At 42.2% G+C, this 18,781-nt stretch overlaps 2 protein-coding genes and 1 long non-coding RNA gene across 7 annotated transcripts; 2 read left to right on the forward strand and 1 right to left on the reverse strand.

Moving 5' to 3' along the window:
- The first annotated feature begins 82 nt into the window (after positions 1-82).
- On the forward strand, positions 83-8,947 carry LOC121584749 (Hermansky-Pudlak syndrome 4 protein homolog). 2 transcript variants are annotated; one of them, XM_041900834.2, is made up of 15 exons: positions 83-492; positions 781-881; positions 1,042-1,132; positions 1,278-1,421; positions 1,753-1,860; positions 2,009-2,125; positions 2,318-2,412; positions 2,523-2,595; positions 2,827-2,963; positions 3,571-4,303; positions 4,513-4,639; positions 5,072-5,183; positions 5,346-7,599; positions 7,852-7,996; positions 8,146-8,947. In XM_041900834.2, exons 2-13 carry the CDS (start codon positions 787-789, stop codon positions 5,515-5,517), a joined length of 2,004 nt encoding a protein of 667 aa, XP_041756768.1. In that variant the 5' UTR covers positions 83-492; positions 781-786; the 3' UTR covers positions 5,518-7,599; positions 7,852-7,996; positions 8,146-8,947. The 2 variants fall into 2 exon arrangements, with proteins under 2 accessions (XP_041756768.1, XP_041756769.1); XM_041900835.2 differs by lacking the exons at positions 4,513-4,639; positions 7,852-7,996; positions 8,146-8,947 and having other exon boundaries at positions 5,346-5,435.
- Positions 8,948-9,104: 157 nt separating this feature from the next.
- Positions 9,105-11,581, forward strand: LOC121584141 (ribonuclease P/MRP protein subunit POP5). Of its 4 annotated transcripts, XM_041899977.1 has the most exons (5): positions 9,644-9,693; positions 9,784-9,926; positions 10,331-10,480; positions 10,674-10,757; positions 10,976-11,581. In XM_041899977.1, the coding sequence occupies exons 1-5, from the start codon at positions 9,674-9,676 to the stop codon at positions 11,074-11,076; spliced, it is 498 nt and encodes a 165-aa protein (XP_041755911.1). In that variant the 5' UTR covers positions 9,644-9,673; the 3' UTR covers positions 11,077-11,581. The 4 variants fall into 4 exon arrangements, 2 of the variants coding, with proteins under 2 accessions (XP_041755911.1, XP_041755912.1); XR_006003663.1 differs by lacking the exons at positions 9,644-9,693; positions 10,674-10,757 and adding an exon at positions 9,105-9,291 and having other exon boundaries at positions 10,233-10,480; positions 10,976-11,062; XM_041899978.1 differs by lacking the exon at positions 10,674-10,757.
- A 3,112-nt stretch (positions 11,582-14,693) lies between these two features.
- LOC121584139 lies at positions 14,694-18,483 on the reverse strand. The gene is made up of 6 exons (XR_006003660.2): positions 18,350-18,483; positions 16,177-17,003; positions 15,845-16,026; positions 15,646-15,732; positions 14,923-15,105; positions 14,694-14,836 (listed from the first exon to the last, which is right to left on the reverse strand). It is a non-coding gene; the product is annotated as an uncharacterized LOC121584139 (long non-coding RNA).
- Positions 18,484-18,781: the final 298 nt, after the last annotated feature.

An 18,781-nucleotide genomic window follows, 5' to 3' on the forward strand; every position in this document is an offset into this window, starting at 1 on the left:
GAGTTTAGAACTTCGTGTTTCAGAATGACGCACTGTTTGACCCTATTACAATCCCGTACTTTCACATGACTAACTTCTTGTGACTTGCATTACTCTAGCAAACGAGTAGGGTTGTCACTAGTTACCACAGCCACAAAGTCGTGTATTGTAAAAAATTATGATGAATTGTTTAATGAAAACAAATTTGCATTAGTCTTAAGGTTAGGCATAATGTTAGCAGTGTGGTTAAGGTTAGGTTTTAAATTAGATTAAGAAATTGTAGAAATAGGCGGGGTTTAGTCATAATTATGACTGGCTGTGGTAACTAGTGACGACCAGTGAGTAGTTAATCTGTTTTCAATTCAGTTGTAAAATTGTCTGAAACAGTCAAGTTTTGCAAAGGAAATGTATTGAATTTGAAAGTATTGTTCTGCTGAGATGTCGACTTTAAATGTATAACCTTGAAAAACGGGAGGAAGAGTGCGTGAACTTAATTTAGAACCAGATTGTTGGGTAAGCTAAACGTCAGCCAGCTGGTAGCTGCTTGACATTGCAGTTTGTGCTTTGTGAAATTACGCTTCTAGCCCTGCTAGTAGAAATACTTTTGAGCTATTCTGTTCAATGTGTGGTTTTACGTTTTTTAAATCAAGCAGTCGCTAATTGCCGGCAACAGTTGGTTCAATAGTGAATGCATGGCATATCAACATGATAAACAGTATGCCTATTTATGCATTTTACCTAGGATATAACTTTCTCAAGTTCGAATGAACACTCGTTTTATTCATCACTGTCCTCATTAAGGTATGGATGGGTAGGGAGAGGGACGAATGTGGAGGACAGCCTTCGAGAGAGTACAACCCACTGACAGCTATGGCTGAGATCACTGTGCCTGACTCAAGACGGTGGGACTGTCACCTGATCGGAGGTTCTATTGTTCTTCACCTGCATTGAATTAGGCTACGATCCTTAGTCTGCCATTCTATAGTCCCTACTTTGTTTTCTATTATTAGTATGGTTATTGTGTTATGTAATTTTACACTCAGATTTCTTGGTGATTTGCAGATGCATTAACTTCTTCCTGTATGATGGGTCAAAGGTAAAGGGTGAGGGTGACCCTACAAGAGCTGGAATCTGCTACTTCTATCCTGAAGAGGTAGGGACATCAGAGATGTGTTCCCTAGGCGAGATTATTGATACTAACTGTGTATCAGGAATGATCCCTGTTGTTTTTGTTGATGATCCCATACCAATTGGATGAGCAGAGTGAAGGATGGTTCTGTGCCTTTTATTTCTCCCAGACACCTCTGGATAAGCAGGAGCTGTTGTGTGGACAGCTGGCAGGCGTGAGCCGCTGTGTCTCTGAGCTCTCCTCCTCCCCTGTACGTCTGCTCAGGCTGCAGCGGAGCAAGTTCGCCATCCGCATGAAAGACAACTTTTTGTGGGTGAGTTACACCATATTCTCGTTCCCAGACATTTCCACCCGTGGTTACTTGCACCATAGCCAGGAAGCACATCACATCATAGTGCTATTTATAAGTTCTCTATCACATATGACAGTCCATAAGATATCTACAAATGTTTGAGGAAACTGTTACAGATAAAGTGCAATGGTCTTATTGATACATTCACCCATATCTCGGATGTATAGACCATTGTAATGAGAATGCTCATTCCCTAAACCAGTTAAAATGCTACAGGCTTGTTTAGTGATGTTTTTGTCTCTCCATCCCCCATGTATATGTCATAATTACTCTCCATGTTGCTCTCTCTCAGGCCTTAAGCTGTTCAGTGGAAATACCAGACATCAGTATCAGTGACTTCCTGGATCAGCTGATAAATCACTTTAGTTTTTATAACGGCCCTATTCGCCAGAGTTACCAGGTACTGTCATCTCTAACACTTATCTTAGCTGTGTGCAGCAGTCTGTCATATCCATATCATGTCCTAATTTCACATAGATGTGTGTTAAACAAGGAATAATTTTTTCCTAACGCTAAATATGTCTCCCTCTGATTTGCCTTGCATTTAGATCTACAGTCAGCAAGATTTAGCAGTTCGATGGGCACAGTACCTCTACCACTTACAAGGAGGCTCCACTGAACTCCATCACATCTTCAGTTGCGTGAGCACCATTGACTCTACACATGTAAGTAATAAGAAGTCTGTTGATATATCGATAAGGTTTACTACCTCAGATAGTATCATACGGTTGCTTATTTTATTAAAGGCCCACAATTACCATGTATCTGATTTATTTCATTGATCTTTTACGTTTATTTACTTCTGGCCTAGCCTGGCAATTATTTCCTTGTTTCATGTGCTTCATTTTGATTCTCAGATTGACCCACTTCTTCTACTCAAGGCTGCCCTCATTCTGCAGGCCTGTCAGCGCTGCCCTCTAGTGTTAGCTGGTGGTATACTCTATCGTGGGAGGTAAGCTGTCTGACCTTTGCAGTACCAAAGGACTGGAATAGTTAACCACAGATTAGAATCAGACACTAACTGTATATACTTGTCTCAAAAAACGTGTCTTTGCTCCGCAGGGTTGTCAGCACACAGATGCCCCCTGATCTCACAGTGAAAGTCATGGTTCATGAAACTGAAACATTCAACCAGGTACAACCAGATAACAATGGCTGATAATTTAGGTGCTTCTCTCCTTTCAGATTTTACAAATCATCTTGTGATCATCTTACATCTTAATTTGTTGAGGTTCCTTCTAAGTTGGGTTGTTGTATTATGCATCAATATCTTAATACAAAAGCTATGCTTTAGATTGTTTTACAAAGTCAGCAGTTTGTTAAGTAACAGGCCTTGCCATACATTTTTGCTTATACTTTGCTCTAGGACCAGAGACCCAATGGACTGAGTTCCTCCAGCTCTTCTGGTAGCACTCCTCTATTTAGCGCAGTGACCACCACTGTGTTCCTGACCACCACTGAAGTACAGTATCTGCGCTCCTCTCCTGTGGACAGAGCATCCAGGTACTTCACCCCCCTCAGGAAGAAACCCACCTCCATCCTCCACTTTAGAAATACTTTCCTTGGTAACACTTTATTTGGATAGTCCATCTGTAGATGCTCTATAGACTATCAGTAACATTTCAACTATCTATCTACTAACCTTAGCTCTAACCCTAAATAATAATAATAATAATATGCCATTTAGCAGACGCTTTTATCCAAAGCGACTTACAGTCATGCGTGCATACATTTTTTTGTGTATGGGTGGTCCCGGGGATCGAACCCACTACCTTGGCGTTACAAGCGCCGTGCTCTACCAGCTGAGCTACAGAGGACCACTTAACCCTAACCCTTATTCTAAACCTAACCGTAACCTTACCAAGCAGTTGTTTGTCAACAGATAGTTTGTTGATAGTATGACCATCTGTAGAGCATCTACAGATGGAAAATCCGGACTATCCAAATAAAGTGTGACCCTTTTCTGGTAAACACTCTTACTAGAGTAAGGTATAATACGTTCCATCCTGCTACAGTAAGGTCAAAGTCAAGTGAAAGTTAGGGTTAGACAAGTTTGGAATGGTTGCAACCCTAATGTGAGGGTAAATTGTTGAGACTCTCTGTCCTACAGATCCCATTCTACCCAATATACTCCAAAGGAGGTAAAGCGGCCCAGGAAGTCCCGCCTCCTGTCAAGAACCCTATCTGACACACCGACAACTAATCCGCCTGACCCTGACCCCACCCACTACCCTCCACTATCCCTCCACTATCCCGCCACTCCCCAGTCATCCATATCTGATGAGTTGCTATTTAGCCCAAGTCCTTCATTTCACACTCCTGGCCCTCTCAGCCCCTCACCTATCAAGATCGCTCCAGAGACCTCTCATCATACCTTGTCCAATGGAAAGCTGTCCCATGAGGTGGAAGAGGGTGTCACAGGAGGTTCGTACGACCCCAGTATTAACAACATAAAGGGTGGGAGCAATGAGTCAGGTCTTGCAGGAGGAGGCAAGTCAATGCAAAACAACGACACACGTCACGTCAATGGACAGAATGGAGGTAGTATTGCACTGGGTGGAGAGAAGGCTGCAGCCCACAGGTTCAGCGGTCAGGAGTCCCGAGCGCCTGGCAGTCAGAGGATGGGGAATGTGGTAGATAAGGTGTTTAGGGAGAAGGCACGACAGGGGAGTAAAGTCCAGCAGGCTGACACTGGTGGCTTGCCCCCCACCTCGCCCTGTGAGAACTCTACAGATGCCCCCCTGCTCCCCATGGCACTGTACCAGCACAGGGTGAGAGAGCTGGTACTGGCCCTACTGGTGGAGCCACAATTCCACAGCGACACTACAGCCACAGAGGAAGTGGTGAGGAACTGTTGGGGAATATGGGAGGGATATGAATGTTTGTTCATGTATGAGTGTTTCACAAGAGTTTTCCCCTTCTAGACAACCACCTGTGTTCAACTGTTAGAAAATGAAATTGAATATCTCCACTATTGCCCTACATGTTATTACAGCAGTTTGATATTTTGTCAAACCATTTAATCAGCTATCAACCTGTGGTTTATCCCCAGTATCTCAGAAGCCTGGCATCTCTGAATGGACTGGAGGCACATCTGAGGACCACTGCTCCGGGGGCCTCTGGCCCTCAGGGACACTACACTTTTGCACACTTTGACTGTATACAGAACACACTCACAAGTGAGGCACTAATATTCTCAAAGCTCTCTGAAATTTTATCAAACCACTCCATTCCATAGTCCTGTTTTTTTTTTCTCCAGCTGTCCTATCTGACTTTTACCTTTTTCCTCTCTCTATTTGTCTATTGTTTTTGATATGCATGTTTCCCTGTCTCTCTGTTTCCCAGTGTTGACCTTACTGCTGGAGTGAGTAGTAAGCTCAGTGCTTTGCAGTAGCTGATTGGGATGTTTTGGGACATTTTGTGGGACTGTGGTGCTTTGTGGAAATGTGTGTTAGCTGATTGGGGAATCTTGGGGCATTTTGTAGTACTTAGTTGTGATATGAGTTAGTAGGACGCTGTATAGTGTATATACCACCTCTGTCTTTTACTTTCATGGTCATCCATGTTTGTGTGGTATTTGTAATGAGTGCCTATGCTGTGTGTCCCTGCAGGCAACCTGTCTGGCAGGCCAGGGGGAGCCCAGGACCGTTCTTTTGTGAGAGCCACATCGCTGCTCCACTCGCATTTCTCTCACACTGAAGCTCTGCAGGAGGCTATTGTCAGGTCAGTATGACTGGCAGGGGGCTCTCTCAACATGCATGACTCCTCCTCAAGTCAGATGATGGGGGAAGGGGAACAGGCCATCATTATGCAGTTTGTATTATCTTAAGATAAATCCCTGAGTGTTTGTGTTGAGTTGTAATGTGTCTTATGTTTATAATACAGGAGTGCGGGTGCAGCTGTGTACGGGACCCGCAGTGTGGCCCAGGAGACGTACTTCCTGCAGCAAGGCGGAGCGGTGAGAAACTCTGGCATCCCCAACCACCAGGACAGTGCTTTCTCTCTGCCTAGCAAGGCCCGACACAGGTTACAGAAACACAGGGTTAACCTGCTCTGACTGATCGTGGCAAGGAGAGTTCCACCAGAACCACTGTCTACTCAGTCACTTCTCTGAATATGGTTCTCTCTAAATGAATTTCAAACAAGAACTTACACTGAACATTTTTCTAAGATAAACACACTGTGTAAAGAATTATAGGAACTTAAACTATTTACAAGAACTGTGGTCAAGTCCTACACTGTGTTGTATTAATATGCAGAGGACCATGATCTCTGTCAACACTGCAAATACATTTTGCACAATATATAATGAAATTCCAAACCAACACATCACATAAAATATGAAAAATTTATGCACTCACTAACTGTAAGTCGATCTGGATAAGAGCGTCTGCTAAATGACTAAAATGTAAATATGAGCTTATACAGATGTTGCGTAACAATTCTCAATGTACAAACATCATGAAGACATCATGGCTGCTGGGTTTCCTAATCACTGTAATCCTTTTCATTTGGATAAAGAAAATCAGCCACCACTGAATCATTCATCACCACCCACAATGTATTTTTAAAAATATATATTATGTTGTACCCAATGACATACTGTATGTAGGAAAAACGTATTGTATATAATTATAGATACCATGTAATTATTTTAGTGTTCTTTAGCGTAATATTCTGTCCTGAGAGTGTACTCTTGGGTTTTCATTGTAGAGTTGATTTTGACCACCTCTGAAATCAAGCCAAATGCCATTGAATACACTAAATCTCATACTCTTTGATTAATAGGGCACATGAATGCTTTGCTTACAAAGATTGACTGCTGTTTGTAACAAGAAAAAATAATGAATGGCTGATACTTAAAAAAAATGAAATGAAAAAATCCCTTTCAATACATGTCTTGGTCATATGGCAAGCACTTTTCCTTCCAAGCAAACTATTTCAAATGCAGTTATTCAAATATGATTATTTACAATATATCCACTCTAAATTAACGATGTATGGATCTTGTCTTGCCTAAATGAGCTGCACATTGTACTCTTAAACTACAGGGGCCACCGTGGTCCCTAGTGCCATATCGATAGTACTGTAGCAGCAGGCATTCAGCTCAAGCTAAACATAGAAAGGGCGCCCGCAGCACTTTACAAACACTAAAGTACGAACACTGACCCCAATTGTTATCATGGTAATTATATTGCTTTGGGTGAAGGGGACGAACAATGCCTAAATGTACGTTTTCATGAAATTTAAGATAACTGGACTCTACGTGCGTAAATCTATCCAGATAGAAAGTAATCTCGGTTTCTGTGCCTCTTGTCCTGGAAATGAGTAGTCTCGAAAACCCAAGCCTAGTCCACAATCACTCAGTTGCCTATGGTTGGGTTTTCGAGACTAGCAAATGAGACCATTCTTGATGGTCCAAATATAGTGTAATTAGGGTCATTAGATACGGGGTAGCTGAATTTGAATGACTGGAGTCGGTGTTTTCGGGGTGCCTTATTATGCAAACGCATTTTATGGGCCAGTGGGGTGCAAATGGGTAGTTAGGGGCACGAACAAAACAGGGGGGTGGAGAAACAGAATTAAAATTCTAAGTGGCAGAATGCCCCATTGTCAGTGGGGGCATACCCTTTAAACTACGCAGATAAGCGGTCCTTTTCAGATACACCGCACCACTGGACGGAGCTGGTACAACTAGTGGAGCTCTCCAACTACGGACCCACCACCATGGCTTCTACCACATGCTCTTGGATTGCCATTATTTTCTTATCTGTGACTACTAATTTAACTGGAGTACAGTGTCGCGCCGTGCAGGAGTTACTGTCAAAGTCATCCGCTTTTCAGGATGGACCCAATACTTCACCCACAGATATCTTGAGACGATGGCGACGGGAGAACGAGGAGACGCAGCGGCAACATTGCGCATTGTTGTCAGCGCCTTGGATGGAAACCAACGCGTACCCGATGGAATTAGCACAGCTTCATCGTCTCCGGGTGGGTTCAATGCCCCAAGGAGGTTTACGGCGCACAGTCTTTCCTGAGCAACCACTATTCCGTTTTGTCAGACGGGTCTATCATTGCTGTCAGTTAGGTTTCCATTGCAGAGGCGTCAAAGGGATTCAGGGTCGTATCAGTGGAGGTAAGAATCTAAATCCAGTCATTTGAAGTAGATTCTTAGCCATTTATTAAGCCTACACTTGGACTAAATTAGTATGTAGACCTAGACCTACTATAGAGAATGTCCATTTTAAAAGTGCCTTTTAGGCTTGGGTTTTATAGAAAATATAAATGAATAAATTATTCTACTAAGGAACGGGGACACTGTCACATTCTGAGTGGTGGTGCGTTCATTTAGGCCTTACATTATTTTGTTGATCTTTTCCCACCCTAGATACAGACTTGGAGTTCCTTCTCAGTCAGGATGTTCTGTCAGTGACAGTCATGAGAGCTGAGATTCATCTATATGTATTGAATCCTCAACACCTGAACATTGAGCCTGTTCTTCCATACATGGCAAAACGCAAGCTTCCCACACGGTAAGAGTCCTGGTTGACGTGATGGCACACTCACTTAGCTGTCATACCTCAACTTTTTATATAACTGTATTCCATGTCAATGGAAACTGAAAGTTGTAATTATTAGGATAAAGTACTGTGGGTCCTGTCTTAACCTTTTTATTCCACAGATACAGTTTTGGGTCAAATGAGAACATCCTGGAGCTTCGAGTGGATCTGCTGTTCCTATTCCAAGGTCTTCAGGAGGCAGCTGGTGATGCCAGAGGGGAGCCAAGTCTGGTTGACATGCGGAAAGTGGGGGAGCTTTCAAGCAGGGGTCCACGAGAAAGGCCAGGAGCTCCATGGTCTCTGCAGGACACCAATGCTGATCTGTTGGGGGAGGGGGTGGGCCCCCTGCTGACCGCTATGGAGCTGGGCTTGGCCCTGAATTGTGACAGGGGGGGAGTGGAGGTGTCTTGTGAGCACAATGGAGTCCACCAATTACACGCTCCATTCATTGCTCTCTCGTACAGATAAAGATGACACAAACCAGGATAGTAGACACTCACATTTTACCTTGAGTTTCTCCATAACCCCATCTCCATGTTGTCTCTAATGTCCTCAAGTCTATGAAGCTGCGTTTATCTCTCGAAGGGCAACATGTCAACTTTTATTATTGATATGTGAAGGCAGTGGATGTGATGTCTTCACTACATAACTTTTGCAATAACCCTTTGCAAAAAAAAATAAAACATTATCTTTAATGTTGTGATGCAAAATAAAACCATTTTTGATATACATAATACCCCAACGTGTATGGGGTTCTGTGCACTTCAGCAAATGCTTGAATATATTAACTTATCAGTGTTGTGTTTTGAAAGAAAGATATCAATTTGTAAAGATGTAAATAGTGTATATAATCACATATGTTTATTGGACAATTGTTTTTGGTTTTCCTTTGTTGAAACTCAATTTATTAAATTTGTGAAACTATGGGCAATGTGTCCGGTGTGTCTTTTTTTGGTTGCATTAACCAAAAGTGGTTCATAAAGGAGTAAATTCCTTTACAATGTGACCACCTTCGCTTTATCTTGTTTCTTATGTATCTGTGTTTCTCTTGTTGTTTTCCCTCTTTTACTCTGCAGTTTTCAAGCAACAGGTGGGGTTTTCCTCTCTCAGCCGACTCTACCAGATCAAAATAATGATCTTCTCTTGCTAGGTGTTTACAAGTTTTGACAGTTGGTGTGAAAAACGTGGTGCAGAAAAACCAACACCTGGACCACTATCATCAGAAACCAACACCTGGACCACTATCATCAGAAACCAACAGCTAGCAAGTACTGTACATCTATGCTGAGTTGCTGACACTTTATTGTCGATGGTCTGGCTAAAAAATGTTTATGAGGGAAAATAAAATAAAAAAACACTTGTCAATTTAAACTACATTTCAGTCAATAGGAAAAACATTGTATATCGAGTCAAAAACGTAAATAGTATTACAGTAGTAATTTATTCTCTTGGGAGAAGCCAAGCAAAAGGTTGTCTGGACTCGAGCGCCTCACAGCGTGCATATGCGCAGTACAATTATTTTGTTAAACGATCGCGATTGGTTTATCATGATGTCAATTAATCTTAAACCCCACCACCTGCGAGTTGCCATTCGTTGAATTACACAACACGAAATAATAATTACAGTTTCATGGACATGTGTTGAGCGAGATGGTGCGAATGAAATTGAGGTAAAATATCTCGTATTTACGTCTTGATAATATGTACAAGTCTGAAGTTCTCCCGTCTGTCGCCTACTGATCACACTTCTTTCATCACAGATATTTGCTGTGTGAAGTTTGCGTATCAGATCGAAGTAATCTGTCACTGGTAGATGACGGAGCCATCTACCCTGCAGCCAAAACAGCAGTGTCTCGAGCGCACGGTGACTATGGCGCTGCACTGTCCAGCCTTGGATTCTCAGGTATTTATGAAGGGAATTAGTCCAGATTGTGTTAGACAATGTGATTGATCACTTGAGTAACAACGTCCATGACGCAATAGCATACACTTGAAAAGGGCTTGTAGCCCACTATGCTAGATTTGTAGAACTAGTTAGGTTTACGATCGCATTTCAGATTGTCAGAGATTAACGTTATAGCCTAACATTATTAGATATGTGATATTGCGGTAATTGAATTTGCGCCTTGGGGGCTGCTGATTTCGGGTACGAACTACAGCCGCTGTGCCCTTGAACAAGCCAATTAACCCCAAATTGCTCTCCATCCAGGGTGGGCGCTGCACCCCAGATGACCCTATGGAGGGGAAAAAAAAGAAAGGCTGAGTATAATTATATTCATAAAAGTAATTTAGAAACATATTTTTCAGTGAAATATCTGAATGCCCACACTGGAATTGTGTTCCTGTGCTGTTGGAAAAGCCACTACAGACTCATCTGGTCTGCTTTGCCCTTCATCACCAGTCTAGAGAATCGAGGGGAAAGAGTGCCATGTTTTCTGAACTGTTTGCATGTGGGAGGTAAGACAGACCAACTTCCCATTGCATGAACAATTTGTAACTGATATCTGGGATGTAAAAGCGACACATGGACACAAGTGGCATGCATTTATATCCCAGCTCTAGTTCTGTCATCAACATCACAAAAACAAATCAGTGGTCCTGAGCACAACTATCTGCAAGTACAATGTCTACTTGTTATTATTTTATGCAGGAACGATCCGGACATGTCAGAAGTTTCTGGTTCGATACAATACTCAGCAGATCCATTGGATGCTCCCCCTATGTCAGGGTGAAGGTATCCAATGGTCTGCTTAATTTTTGTACATCATAGTTCCTCTTACCCATGCCTAGTTTTCTCATTGCAGGCAATATGCCGACCTAGTAATCTATTCATTTTTGAATAGGCTACAACCAGGTTAGAGAAGCTATAATTTGTATGCAAGTGCCAAACCATTGAACTGAGAATTGAACAAATTGTACTGTGGTTGTTTGTTTCTGTCTTTCCACGTGCAGCAGAGCGATCCGAGATCCGCAAGGCAGTACTGAGCTGCACCCTGAAGAAAGATACCGATGATGACTATGAAGAAGAGAGTGGGGAAGAGAAGGATAAGTGACCCTAACCCTAAACTGATTCTGTTGCAACTTGCAGTGAATCTCATCTGAGGGAAGCCACTGTAAATCCCAAGACACTACAGGTAGTTCTGATACTGGGCTCATGACAGAATAGCGCCTGGTGCTTCAATGCAGCTCTTGGATTGTGAATGCGCCTCAGTTTGGAGCGAATTAAAACAAAGCAAATAAAATATTGGACAAATGAAATGTACATAAATAGTTTTGTTATTTTTGTTATGTTTGTAATTAATACACAATGTTACTTCTGCTATTTTGTATATCATTTTTTGAAAGCAAAATAATAAAGTATCTTCTAAGCCAACCATTTACTGTGACTGTTTTACTCAAAGCATTGGAGGAGGACCACAATGAGGGGCAGGGGCGGACTGGGACCAGAAATCAGCCCTGGCATTTCAAACACACCAACTCCTTGAGACCCCTACAAGGCCCATTTTTTCCCCCTTGACTCCCCCATTACTAGACGGATAATTATAATTGGTATTATTATCATCGGTATTATTTTGTAATTGCAAACAAAGGTTTCTGTACCAAATATTAAGTTCTGCTTTTCTGATGTATCAAATACTTATGTCATGCAATAAAATGCAAATTAATTACTTAAAAATCATACAATGTGATTTTCTGGATTTTTGTTTTAGATTCTGTCTCTCACAGTTGAAGTGTACCTATGATAAAAATTACAGACCTCTACATGCTTTGTAAGTAGGAAACCCTGCAAAATCGGCAGTGTATCAAATACTTGTTCTCCCCACTGTACATACTGAGATCATGTGACAGATCATGTGACACTTAGATTGCACACAGGTGGACTTTATTTAACCAATTGTGTGACTTCTGAAGGTAATTGGTTGCACCAGATCTTATTTAGGGGCGTCATAGCAAAGGGGGTGAATACATATGCACACACCACTTTTCCGTTATTTATTTTATAGAATGTTTTGAAACAATTAATTTTTTTCATTTCACTTCACCAATTTGGACTATTTTGTGTATGTCCATTACATGAAATCCAAATAAAAATCCATTTAAATTACAGGTTGTAATGCAACAAAATAGGAAAAATGCCAAGGGGGATGAATAGTTTTCCAAGGTACCTCCTGGGTGGCTCGGACAGTCAATGGTCCTAAAGTCATTTGGAGAGGTAAATTGAAGAGGTAAATTTTTTATAAACTCAGCATAACTACCCTCAAATCCTGAAAAGTTTATATAGCTGTACCATTGAGAGCATATTGACTGGCTGCATCACTGCTTGGTATGGCAACAGCAACGCCCTTGATCGCATGGAGCTACAGAGTGTTGTGAGGACAGCCCAGTACATCACTGGCGCCAAGCTCCCTGCCATCCAGGACCTCTATATCAGGCGATGTGAAAAGCAGGCCCAGGAAATCGTCAAAGACCTCAACCACCCAAGCCATAGACTATTCTGTCTGCTGCCGCACGGCAAGAGGTACCAGTGCATCAAGTCTGACACCAACAGGCTCTTGAACAGCTTCTATCCCCAAGCAATACGACTGATAAATAGCTAACAAAATAGCTACACCGACCGAGTTGACCTTGTATCTTAATTTACCTTTTATTTCAGTATTTGCACTGTATCTATGCACACTCAGGGCCTTACACACTCACATACACTGTCACTCCAACACACACAAACACTCACTCGCACATATTATGCACATACATTTATACTGACTCTACACACCCGCACACATGCAAGGTGCTGCCACTCTGTTTATCTTATATCCTGTTGCCTAGTCACCTTACCCCTATAAATATCTACCTCCATCACTCCAGTATCCCTGCACATGTAAATACGGTATTGGAACTGACTTTTTAAATATTTATTGTATACAGTATAGTATGCTTACTTACTTAATTGTGTATTTCTTATTTCTCGTGTGCTTTTTTCTAGTAATACATTGTTATTGATTATTGCATTGTTGGGTTTTGAGTTTGCAAGGAAGGCATTTCACTGTACTTGTGCATGTGACATTAAAAACTTGAAACTTGCTTTCTCAAATGTCTACCAAAGCTTAACATGCAGTGAGGGAAAACAGTATTTGATCCCCTGCTGATTTTGTACGTTTGCCCACTGACAAAGAAACGATCAGTCTATAATTTTAATGGTAGGTTTATTTGAACAGTGAGAGACAGAATAACAACAAAAAAATCCAGAAAAACACATGTCATAAAGTTATAAATTGATTTGCATTTTAATGAGGGAAATAAGTATTTGACCCCTCTGCAAAACATGACTTAGTACTTGGTGGCAAAACCCTTGTTGGCAATCACAGAGGTCAGACGTTTCTTGTAGTTGGCCACCAGGATTGCACACATCTCAGGAGGGATTTTGTCCCACTCCTTTTTGCAGATCTTCTCCAAGTCATTAAGGTTTCGAGGCTGACGTTTGGCAACTCGAACCTTCAGCTCCCTCCACAGATTTTCTATGGGATTAAGTTCTGGAGACTGGCTAGGCCACTCCAGGACCTTAATGTGCTTCTTCTTGAGCCACTCCTTTGTTGCCTTGGCCGTGTGTTTTGGGTCATTGTCATGCTGGAATACCCATCCACGACCCATTTTCAATGCCCTGGCTGAGGGAAGGAGGTTCTCACCCAAGATTTGACGGTACATGGCCCCGTCCATCGTCCCTTTGATGCGGTGAAGTTGTCCTGTCCCCTTAGCAGAAAAACACCCCCAAAGCACAATGTTTCCACCTCCATGTTTGACGGTGGGGATGGTGTTCTTGGGGTCATAGGCAGCATTCCTCCTCCTCCAAACACGGCGAGTTGAGTTGATGCCAAAGAGCTACATTTTGGTCTCATCTGACCACAACACTTTCACCCAGTTCTCCTCTGAATCATTCAGATGTTCATTGGCAAACTTCAGATGGGCCTGTATATGTGCTTTCTTGAGCAGGGGGACCTTGCGGGCGCTGCAGGATTTCAGTCCTTCACGGCGTAGTGTGTTACCAATTGTTTTCTTGGTGACTATGGTCCCAGCTGCCTTGAAATCATTGACAAGATCCTCCCGTGTAGTTCTGGGCTAATTCCTCACCGTTCTCACGATCATTGCAACTCCACGAGGTGAGATCTTGCATGGAGCCCCAGGCCGAGGGAGATTGACAGTTATTTTGTGTTTCTTCCATTTGCGAACAATCGCACCAACTGTTGTCACCTTCTCACCAAGCTGCTTGGCGATGGTCTTGTAGCCCATTCCAGCCTTGTGTAGGTCTACAATCTTGTCCCTGACATCCTTGGAGAGCTCTTTGGACTTGGCCATGGTGGAGAGTTTGGAATCTGATTGATTGCTTCTGTGGACAGGTGTCTTTTATACAGGTAACAAGCTGAGATTAGGAGCACTCCCTTTAAGAGTGTGCTCCTATTCTCAGCTCGTTACCTGTATAAAAGACACCTGGGAGCCAGAAATCTTTCTGATTGAGAGGGGGTCAAATACTTATTTCCCTCATTAAAATGCAAATCAATTTATAAAAAATTTTACATGCGTTTTTCTGGATTTTTTTGTTGTTATTCTGTCTCTCACTATTCAAATAAACCTACCATTAAAATTATAGACTGATCATTTCTTTGTCAGTGGGCAAACGTACAAAATCAGCATGGGATCAAATACTTTTTCCCCCTCACTGTACTTTGTCTCATGGGTTTCACGAATGTGTAGGGAGTCGGGGCTTTCAGTGGTCGACCGTCCAACTGGAGAAGATTGTTGGCTTCCACCGATGTAACCCTAGGAATACAAAGATACAAATTTCAGTGTTCAGGTTATTTTGTGTGCAAATGCAAATAGTTATTATCTGAGATTTCTATATTTACCTTAATGGATGGTGACCCCAGCTAGGAGTGAAAGAGCAGCGAAGTTTTCCAGGTCTCGCCTTCCTTTCGCCCTTCTTCCAAACCAAGTAATTTGCCCGGATGTCGAAGCCCCTAACCCTTTTGTATTCTCCTTCAGTAGCTCTCCTTCTGTTTCTCCTGCACCTTGTCGATGTTCAGTCTCACCTGATTGATAACAGAAATAAATGCAATTATGTTTCATATTATTATTTAATGTTTTTGTATTTTACACCCTTTTTTGATCTTGTCTCATCGCTACAACTCCCCAACGGGCTCAGGAGAGGCGAAGGTGGAGTCATATGTCCTCCGAAAATATGACCCGCCTAACCGCGCTCCTTAACCCGGAAGCCAGCCGCAGCAACGTGTCGGCGGAAACACAGTTCAACTGGCGACCGGGGTCAGCCTGCAGGCACCCGGCCTGCCACAAGGAGTCACTAGAGCACGATGAGTCAAGTAAAGCCCCACCGGCCAAAACCTCCCCTAACACGGACAACGCTGGGCCAATTGTGCGCCATCCTATGGGACTTCCGGCCATGTGGGACAGCCCGGGATTGAACCCGGGTCTGTAGTAACGCCTCTAGCACTGCAAGTGCCTTAGACTGCTGCGCCACTCGGGAGGCCATGTTTCATATTATTACAAATACATTTCTTACGTATCTCTTGGAAGGCCAGAAAAATTAATTAACAGTGGACAATCATTTTTACCTGATAAAAAACCTCCACATCCTTCTCAGCCCGTGCCTGAAGGTGGTCCTCAAAGGCATTTTGATCTGATTCGACAATTTCAGTGATCTGAAAGTACATTATACAAACATAGCAATAGACAAACAACAACACTAAGTCTATCACACATTTTTAAGACTACAGTATATGCAATAATTGTATATACAATTGCATCGTTTACCTCAGTCAACAGCTGCAGCTCCCGTCCGTACAGCAGGCGATAGGGCGAGTACTCGGTGGAGAACTGGAAGCTGTTGTGTGCAAAGAGAATGACCTTCAGGTTGTACTCCCACCGTTCCGGTTACCCGTCAAGGGACTTTCCCATGGCGGTCTTGTGGTTCTGGTTGGTCTGTTCATCCAAACCTGGAAGAGGGGGTAAGAAAGGGATATCTATTGACAATGTAAGATATTGAAATATGTCTGATTATGTACCATGGAAAAACAAAAACGAATTGTAAAAAAAAAAGCTACAACAAACCATTGGTGACAGAATATAACCTATAACATCCATACCTTGTTCCAGAGTTCACGACCTCGATCACTCAAGATGACCTCAGGAGAACCGTGGGTGTTGAAGATGTCCATCATCACCTTGGAGGTGGCCTCGAGAAGGGAATTTAGAGTTAAGCACGTTCTCTTCCTTTACTGACCTTAATGGGTATTGCCTCCACCCACTTGGTAAAGTGATCGGTTGCCGTCAGACACCAGCTCTTGCCATTCATGTATTTCGTGAAGGGTCAGATGAGGTCCACCCCTAACATTTAAAGTGTTAGAGAGAAGATTACTTTATTCTTACCTGTATCTGTGTCATACGGTATGCAGATTTTCATATTTGTAAGAATACTGACACACACAGCCAGATTCTATAATATTGAACTCTGCTGTGGTCAAATAAAGCAACCATTACAAAACAACTTATCAGGGCAACATTTGAATTGTGACACTTATCGATCATGTGCCATGGGGAAACAACTTTCATGGGCTTCAACTCCGGCACCAGTCTTCACCCTCTCAAACTTCTGACAGGCTAGACAGTTACTGACCTTTAAGCACAAAGTGACTAATTGAAACATTGTGTGCTCTGATGTGACATTCATTGAAATCATAATCATTTCAGATATAATAGAATGTGATTGATAAATAAAAGTTTTTTTCACTTGCCCAGCTGTCCATATCATTGACAATCCCACGGCAGAAGAAGCGTAGGTTGATTTTGGCAATCATGCGCTTCACTCCGAAATGGCTAGCATGCATTTCGGTCAGCATGGCCTCCTTCTCCTTAGTGAAAATCACCCTCCTGTGTGGCTGGCCATCCTTCCCCCGTAGGTACATGTGATTGCCTAACAAGTTGAAAGAGAATAGTTGTTGAAATACTCAAATCTAAGTAAATTTGCACTGCTGTCTTTCTCTCTCTCTTTCTCTCTCTCCATCTCTCTCTGTCTTCCACTCACTTCCCATCTCTCTCTCTCACTTTCATCCTCTCTTCCCCCTCTCGCTCTGTCTGTGTATATCGATGATACCTAGTTAAGGGCAGTTGGAATTACCATAATTGCTTACACCTATCCATTTGATTGATCAGGGTTAACTTATAGCTAGATACCTCAATATGACAGACATACTGTGTAACTACATGTATAGCTAGCAACATGTAGATGACCAACTAGCTAGATGGAAAATGGTTGTTGAAAAATGGTTGTACAGTGCCTTGCAAAAGTATTCATCCCCCTTGGCGTTTTTCCTATGTTGTTGCATTACAACCTGTAATTTAAATTGATTTTCATTTGGATTTCATGTCATGGACATTGTTCGGATTTTTCGTTATTTAGCCCTCCGAAAAGGCTCACCAGGAAGCACACAATGTCATGACTCGTTTTGTCCTTAATTTTATTTTAAAATCAAATAACCACAGGTGCGGTCATTTGGGGCGGCAGGTAGCTTATATAATATAATAATATATATAATATATAATAATCTTAGTGGTTAAGAGTGTTGTGCCAGTACCCGAAAGGTCACTGGTTCTAATCCCCGAGCCGACTAGGTGAAAAATCTGTCGATGTGCCCTTGAGCAAGGCACTTAACCCTAATTGCTCCTGTAAGTCGCTCTGGATAAGAGCATCTGCTAAATGACTAAAATGTAAATGTCATAAACCTGAAATACAAACAAATAATGACAATATATTATTCAAATATATTATTCAAATAATATAATAATAATGTAAATCAAATAAGCCTGCAACACCATCAAAAATGTGGCAAATCTGGCTTAAAACATTGACTGCATCACCCAGAATGCCTAGCGCCAGAGGAGCATGCGCACAGTGACTCTGCCGTCACTGGTTGCTATGGACGCTGTCACAGGACATAGAACCCATGCCACCACATGCCTCGTCCAAAGGATTTACACACGCACAAACGCAACATAACGCGGCACTCCACCATGGATCACCGAACCAAACCACCGCCATCAGAAACCAGCAGAGTGCTCCGAACAATCAGCACAACGCCAATGGCTGATAATGATAGCCTAATGCTATACAGCATCTGGGTCGCTGAGCTACCGCACCCAGCGAGCTACAAGTTACTCTCGGCCAACTAACACCGACACAGTCAGGTAAACGTTCAGTGCTCAAACATATAAGTGACTTAAACATTAATGCTAGACTGTGAGTAGTTCGCAGTTACATACCAACGGGCTGTGTGCTCCTGATGATTGTCTGCGGTGAAATGATTACCAGCTACCATAATTTAAGTCTCTAGTGAAGCTGCGCATGCGCACATAACGTAACATATCTGAGCATCTAAGAAACTTAAAGAAATCACTCGTTCCCCATTTAATTGAACACATCAGACCCATTTGCTTCTCTTTTATCTATTTATATATATATATTTTTTTTTTCCTGAGTGAGCTAGAAGTCTCAACAGACATACACAAAATAGTCCAAATTGGTGAAGTGAAATGAAAAAAATAACTTGTTTCAAAGATTTCTAAAAAATTAATAATGGAAAAGTGGTGCGTGCATATGTATTCACCCCCTTTGCTATTAAGCCCCTAAATAAGATCTGGTGCAACCAATTACCTTCAGAAGTCACATAATTAGTTAAATAAAGTCCACCTGTG

Source organism: Coregonus clupeaformis, chromosome 16 (genome assembly GCF_020615455.1).
Source record: "Coregonus clupeaformis isolate EN_2021a chromosome 16, ASM2061545v1, whole genome shotgun sequence".
NCBI lineage: Eukaryota > Metazoa > Chordata > Actinopteri > Salmoniformes > Salmonidae > Coregonus > Coregonus clupeaformis.